The sequence below is a fragment of the Trifolium pratense genome, linkage group LG2 (assembly GCF_020283565.1).
Source record: "Trifolium pratense cultivar HEN17-A07 linkage group LG2, ARS_RC_1.1, whole genome shotgun sequence".
In the NCBI taxonomy this organism is placed as follows: domain Eukaryota; kingdom Viridiplantae; phylum Streptophyta; class Magnoliopsida; order Fabales; family Fabaceae; genus Trifolium; species Trifolium pratense.
Genome location: NC_060060.1, coordinates 8,284,129 through 8,292,093, shown reverse-complemented (window position 1 = coordinate 8,292,093; position 7,965 = coordinate 8,284,129). Strand labels below are relative to the sequence as shown.

The 7,965-nt window shown below is 35.8% G+C and overlaps 1 protein-coding gene across 1 annotated transcript; it reads right to left on the bottom strand.

Moving 5' to 3' along the window:
* Positions 1-1,211: 1,211 nt before the first annotated feature.
* Positions 1,212-3,584, bottom strand: LOC123904106. Its single transcript, XM_045953796.1, has 3 exons — positions 2,649-3,584; positions 1,749-2,420; positions 1,212-1,688 (listed from the first exon to the last, which is right to left on the bottom strand). The coding sequence occupies exons 1-3, from the start codon at positions 3,582-3,584 to the stop codon at positions 1,212-1,214; spliced, it is 2,085 nt and encodes a 694-aa protein (XP_045809752.1).
* Between the last annotated feature and the right edge of the window lie 4,381 nt (positions 3,585-7,965).

The window sequence follows — 7,965 nt, the reverse complement described above, 5'->3', positions numbered from 1 at the left end:
AGTAGTACCCACCTCAAGAGTCTAGGCTTTGAGTCGCCTTTTGTGAGGAGGTACTTAAGTGCCGAGTGATCTGAAAAAACAACAACTTTCGATCCAATCAGATAAGAGCGAAATTTTTCCAAAGCGAATACTATTGCAAGCAACTCTTTTTCAGTAGTTGTGTAATTGATTTGGTTTTCATTTAAAACCTTGCTTGCATAATATATAGCATGGAAAAATTTCGCATGTCGTTGGCCAAGCACCGCTTCAACCGCATAATCACTTGCATCACACATTAATTCAAAAGGAAGATCCCAATTAGGTGCAACGATTATGGGCGCGGTGACCAACTTTTCTTTAATTACAACAAAAGCATTCAAACATTCATCATCAAATTTAAATTCATTTTCCTTCACAAGGAGGTTACTTAAAGACTTTGTTATCTTCGAAAAGTCTTTGATGAAACGCCGATAGAAACCGGCATGACTCAAAAAACTTCTCACTCCCTTAACATTAACGGGAGGGGGCAATTCCTTAATAACCTCTATCTTTGCTTGGTCAACTTGAATGCCCTTTGAAGAGATTTTGTGTCCAAGCACAATACCTTATTTAACCATAAAATGACATTTTTCCCATTTTAAAACTAAATTGGTACTTATGCATCTCTTCAATACAGCATTCAAATTGGCTAAACATTTATCAAAAGACTTACCAAACACAGAAAAATCATCCATAAATACCTCAATTGTGTCCTCCATCATATCAGCAAAAATAGAAAGCATACACCGCTGGAATGTGGCCGGTGCATTGCACAACCCGAAAGGCATCTTCCGGTAAGCGAATACCCCAAAAGGGCAAGTAAAAGCTGTTTTCTCTTGATCCTCTAGGTCTACCACAATCTGATTGTACCCAGAATATTCATCCAAAAAGCAATAATAGGCCTGCCCTGCAAGCCTTTCTAACATTTGGTCCATGAATGGAAGAGGAAAATGGTCCTTCCTTGTTGTTGAGTTCAACCGCCTGTAGTCTATACACATCCGCCACCCAGTGACGGTGCGAGTGGGTATCAGTTCATTTTTTTCATTTCTCACAACTGTCATACCACCCTTTTTCGGGACCACATGGACAGGACTTACCCAAGCACTATCCGAGATTGGATAAATCATACCAGCTTCTAGAAGTTTAAGAACCTCTTTCTTCACCACCTCTTTCATGGTTGGATTTAGTCTTCTTTAAGGTTGCACCACAGGTTTGTATTCATCTTCCATTTTTATTTTATGCATACAGAATCCGGGACTAATCCCTTTCAAATCAGAGATGCTCCAACCCATGGCTTCTTTATTTTCTCTCAAAAATCTAGTTAGTTTCTCTGCTTCCAAAGAACTCAATCTGCTGCTTATGATTGCCGGTTGTGAAGCATCTTCTCCTAAGAAAACATATTTTAAGTGAGGGGGGAGCTCTTTCAACTCCGGAATAGTAACTTTTAGGTCCTCCCTACCACTAGCTTTCTCATCCACAGCATACACATTTTCAAAATCTTTTTGTGCCTCTTCTTCTTTACATGATTCAAGTTGGCGGAGACATATTTCGATCTCTTTGTCCCATTCCTCCTCTAGATCATCAATAGAATTTACAATGACTCTTTCTAAAGGAAATGAAGGTGTTTCTTCAATTAACACATCTTCAGCCACCTCCTCTATCACATCAATCTTAAAACATTATGGTTCATCATCATGATGCTTCATGGCTTTGAACACGTTAAACATCACCTGTTCTCCATGTGTCCTTAACATAAGCTCTCCCATTTCCACATCAATCAATGCTCTCCCGGTAGCAAGGAATGGTCTACCCAACAATAATGGTTCTACATCTGCATCATCTTCCATATCAAGGATGACGAAATCAGCCGGAAAAACAAACTCAGCAACTCTTACCAAAACATCATGAAGTACGCCGTAAGGATGTACAATAGAACGATCAGCTAAAGAGGGCTGCATCTTTGTGGGTTTTGCAACAACTCCGGGTATCTTCTTCATCATTGACAATGGCATTAGGTTGATGCTAGCTCCTAAATCACATAGAGCTCGACCGACGGAGATGTTACCTATTGAACATGGTATGGTAAAGCTTCCAGGATCCTTCTTCTTTTGAGGAAGTTTCTTTTGGATTATGGCACTACATTCCTCTGTCATCTCTACTGTGTCATCATCAAGGGGTTTCCGCTTCTTTGTCATAAGTTCTTTCATGAATTTGGCATAGACAGGCATCTGTTCCAACACTTCAGCAAAAGGAATGTTAATTTGGAGATCATGAAGCATCTTCATAAACTTTTTGAATTGTTGGTGATCATTAGCCTTTGCCTTCTTCTTGCGCGGATATGGCAATTTGGCATGGACAGAACTTTCTTTCTTCTCTACACCCTTGCCTCTCTTTTCAACTAACTTCTCATCATTATGTTTTTCAATTCTTTTATCTTTCTCATCTTCAACTAACTCCTCTTTCTCAATCTCAATCATTTTCTCCAACTCATTTTCAACTTCTCCCTCATTCTCATTTTCAACTTCTCCCTCAACATTATTTTTTTCTTTCACTCCCTCAACACTAGACTCACTCTTTTTCTTCGTTACAATCTCAGGTGAAGGAACCACTCTATTTCTCAAATTAATCACCTTGCAACTTTCATTCCTCGGATTATCCTTTGTAGAACTTTCAAAACCATTATTTTGAGTAGCCGCGAATTGCCTTGACAGTTGCCCAACTTGAGTTTCCAAGTTCTTAATTGAAGCTTCATGATTTTTGTTGGCAATATCTTGGTTGGCTTTCATTTGATCTTGGCTAACCTTCATAGCTTCGAAGTTCCCTTGAGTCACCTTTATGAATTGAGTAAGTGTATCCTCTAATTGAGAAGGTCTCCTTTGTTGAGAGTTTTGTGAAGAAGATTGTTGTTGAGATTGATTTGAGTTTTGATTTCCTCCCCAACCAAAGTTTGGATGATCTCTCCAACCTGGGTTATAAGTGTTTGAATATGGATCGTGCTTTGGGTTGTTCCTTTTGAAGTTGGCTAGGTACTTTGCCTCTTCTGACCCTTCAGGAAAACATTGGCCATTAGCATGTCCTTGTCCACAAAAATCACATTTCACTTCATTAGCTGCCATGACTGGCATTTGGGAATTGGAAGTGCTAGTGATGTGTTTCAACACAGCTGCCATTTGAGAATTCATCAATGTAGATTGGGCCAAGAGAGCAGTTTGAGTATCAAGCTCTAACATGCCTGCCTTCTTCTTTGCACCACGATAATTTTCAACTCTGTATTCATTTTGAGCCATGGATTCCACCAACTCTCTAGCTTGAGCTTGATTTTTATTTTTCAAAGATCCACCTGCTGATGCATCCAGAAACATTCTAGTTTGAGCTCTCAATCCTTGTGTGAAATGCTGCATTTGAGTATGACTATCGAGCCCATGCTTAGGACACTTTTTCAGGCACAGTTTGAATCTTTCCCATGCATCATATAATGTTTCGGAGTCTCCTTGCTCAAAACTTGTAATGTCAGCTCTTCTGTCAAGATACTTATGAATTGGAAAGTACCTATCCATGAATTTCATTTCTAGCTCTTGCCAAGTAGTGATGGTGTTAGGTGGTATTGTGTCCAGCCAGTCTTTAGCTCTTCCAATTAGCGAGTACTTGAAAAGCCTTAATCTCTTATCTGATTCAGATACTCCTGGTGGGTCTGTGTAGTCACAAGCTTCATAGAAATACTCCTGCTAACCGGGCAAACTCTCGGGCTAACCGAACTGCTTTTCTGTTTGCTTTAGCTGTTTTCTCTATTTCAGGATCAAAGATAAGTTCTCTTGCTGCTTTCCTACCTTGCATAAACAACCAGAAAATACCTTAAGAAGCAACTGCACTACACAAGAATGAAAATGAAAATAAAATTCAGAACTTATTTTTGTATATATATTTTTTATAATTAACATAAACAAAAACTTAATCAATAAACCAATAAAATTTAAAAAGTATGAATCAATTGCCTTGTTGATTTAATCAACAATCCCCGGCAACGGCGCCAAAAACTTGATGAAAATTTAGCAAGTGTACTAAATAGCCGTCAAGTAGTATAATAAAATCGTTCTTTCCGCAGGGATTGTTGTAAATCAATTGTAAATTGAAGACATACTTATGTAAATTGACATAAATTGTAAAGGGGGGTCTTGTTTGGTTTCAAGTTTAAATTTTTAAACTTTGGAATTGCTTTAGTGTTTAGATTGATGTAAGAAAAGCGATTGGTCCTTTTTGGGTCATCTAATTACTATTTCTCTTGGTAATGTCATGTATGATAACGAATTATTCAAATTAGTTTCATGATTTGATTAAAACACAAGTGATTATGCCCAATGTCTTGGTAACATAATCCTCTCTCATGATCATCAATCCCTAATGTCTTAGTAAGACCTATGATCATGTGAGGAAGAAAAACTTTAATCATAAAATCTCAATTAACAATCCGAAATGTCTTAAGTGATAGTTAATTGATTAATTATTCCTAGATCAATGATTTATTCCCATTTTCATGGTAAAACAAACAATTGAAATCATCACACAATTGATCAGATCATGTAAAGCATTAAGAACAAAGAACAATCAATAGAAACTAACTTCGTAATTCATTAATCATATCATATGACAATCACATAATTCAAGATCAAAAGTAATTAGAATCACCTAAGGACCAATCATGAGAATTTAGCTAGACATTGCAAATTCAGAAATTACATCAATTAAAATGAAAGAAAGCATGATTACAAGAAGAATCTTGATGTGTTTCCACACTGGAATCCTTGCTTGGTCGCTCTTGATCTTCCAAAATCGCTCCAAATGTTGTTCTTAGTGTAAAAATTCGATATGGATCCAGATCTGATGTTTCCCTTTAATAGAACTGATCAAAAAATTTAGAGAGCAAACCAGCTTCTTCAGCAATGTTTCCGCCCCAAGCGCAAATAATTCCGCCCCAGGCGCAAAAATACTTCAAATTCCACCAATTTTCATCTGCTATCTTCCTTTGCATGTAGCTTCAAATCACTGTCTTATTCTTCATGATTTAGTTCAAAAACCTCTAAAAAAACACTTGAAAATGGTCTTTATTTCCATGTAATGACTAACGTCATCACAACCCCAAACTTGAACTTTTCCTTGTCCTCAAGGAATATCTCAATCTCTAAGAAAACAAAACACTACCTCAATCCATTTGGCTAGACAAACTCAAACCCAATCAAGTTAGACGTAATTTGCATAATAATTCAATGATCAATTTCGTCATGATTCAAATACACACAGTTTCAAATTTAGGCAAAACAAAGAGCATCAAACAAAGATTGACCATACTTAATCTCTTCAGACCCTCACCGACTCTCCTGTTTAAGGGTAATATTCACTCAATCAACACATCATAACTAGACTACTATAAATTTGCAGACATTCTCAAAAATCAATCACCATGTCATGAGCACACACATTAGAGGACTTTTATAGGTTATAACGTGGCCTGGTTATAAGGTGGTTGGTGGCATTTCTGGTAAGTGAGTAAAAAAAACTTGAATATATTATGATTATGTGCAATTGTGAATAAAATTATGTGCAATAATTGATAAGCACCATCAATTTTAAAAGTATATCATATCAAAATTATTGTTGACTATATTATTCATCACGAAATATTTTTATGTCTTTCCTGATCAACGTTTTTTTTTCTACCGGATCAAAAATTTAGAGAATAATTATCATGTGAGATTTGGAACGTTATTATCACGTGTGATTTGGAAAGTTATTATCAAACTCAATTCTGCTAAATCAATTTTTTTTTTTGCAATACAACCAAACACAACTATAGTCATGTCACTAATCACATTCATTATTTTGATTTTAACATTGCAGATTTAATATTAACCGATGATCAATTAATACAATATGCACTAGCAGATATTGAGATGATGTTACGTAGTTGTGGGAAGAGTTTAAAAGAATATCCTTTAATGCCTAGAGCAGACATATTATTAGTTCCTGATATACAAAATAGTTTAATACACGACGAATTGAATTATAACAGAAAATCAGTAGCTGAAGAACGTATTAGATTGATGTCAACTATGACTTTAGAGCAACGTAAAGTATATGACACAATCATTACAAGAGTTAACGAAAACAAACCTGGTGTGTTTTATCTTTATGGTTATGGCGGTACAGAGAGGACATTTATCTAGAGGGCCATGTCAGCCGCATTACGCTCAAAAGGTGAGATAGTTTTAACAGTTGCCTCAAGTGGGATCGCTGCATTGCTTATACCTGGCGGTAGAACAACACATTCAAGGTTTTGTATTCCTCTAAATGTTGACGAGTTTTCAACATGTACCATAGTTCCTAAAAGCTCTTTAGCGCTATTAATACAAAAAGCAAAACTCATTATATGGGATGAAGCACCAATGATGCACAAACACTGTTTCGAAGCTGTTGATCAAACTTTAAAATATATTCTCAAGTCTGTTGATGAAAAAAATAAACATGTTCCCTTCGGTGGAAAAGTTGTTGTTTTTGGCGGAGATTTTAAACAAATTCTATCAGTAATACCCAAAGGTACAAGGCCAGAAGTTGTTCATGCTTCTATTAATTCTTCGGTTCTTTGGAATTTTTGTAAAGGTTTAACATTGAGTAAAAACATGAGGCTTCTCGGTGGTACTTCGAGTGTAAACGTTGAACAAAGAAGATTGTTTTTTGAATGAGTTTTGGGTGTTGGCGATGGAGAAATTGGAGATGACAACGACGATGATTTAGAACTTGACATTCCATCAGATTTATTGATTCCAAATTCAGGTGATCCTCTTGCTTCTATCGTTGAAAGCACCTATCCCCAACTTTTACAAAACATGAACGATATAACGTATTTCCAAAATAGAGCTATACTAGCTCCTAAAAATTCAATAGTCGACACAATAAATGATTATATGTTGGATTTAATTCATGGTGAAGAAAAAACATATTTGAGTTATGATACTCCACTCACACAAAATGTAGACGGTCAAACAGTGGATGATGTTCATACTCCCGAATTTTTTAACACGATTTCTACGCTAGGACTTCCAAATCACAAGTTGAGACTTAAAGTTGTAGCTCCAGTTATGCTATTAAGAAATTTGAATCAAAAATTAGGATTATGCAATAGAACAAAACTTATTATTACGAGATTGGGAAAACGTGCTCTTGAAGGAAAAATTATTTCAGGAAGTAATATTGGTGATCAAGTTTTCATACCTAGATTTTCTATGACACCATCTGACGTGAGAATTCTTTTTAAATTTCAACGGAGACAATTTCCTATAATGATTTCTTTTGCAATGACTATTAATAAGAATCAGGAACAATCTTTAAAGCATGTTGGGATATATCTTCCGTCGCAAGTGTTTTCACATGGTCAGTTGTATGTTGCAATTTCAAGAGTTACTTCTAGAAAATGATTAAAAATATTGATCATCGATGACGACGGTGAAGATACGACTAAGACTTCGAATGTGGTCTATAAGAAAATCATCCGCAATATAACATAATTTTCTTTGTATGAATATTTTTCCAAAATAATTGTTGAACTATCGTTTAATGTTACTCAACTTTTTTCATATACCTTGTATTATTGGAATTATCATATCTTATTTAATCATTATATAACTTACAACTAATTAGACCCGTGCACCGCACGGGTCGATGTTCTAGTATAATGACATTGAAGATTCTCAGAATTTCCACCGATTTATTTTTTCAAGGTGTTGTAATAACAAGTTTGTGAGTCTTGGAGGCCGAATTATTCTGTTGAACTCTGTTCTTAATGCTATTCCCATTTTCTACCTTTCTTTATTAAAAATACCTGTACAGGTGTGGAAAATTATTAGACGTATTCAGCGGGAATTCTTGTGGGGAGGTAGAGGAGGAAGGAAACAGATT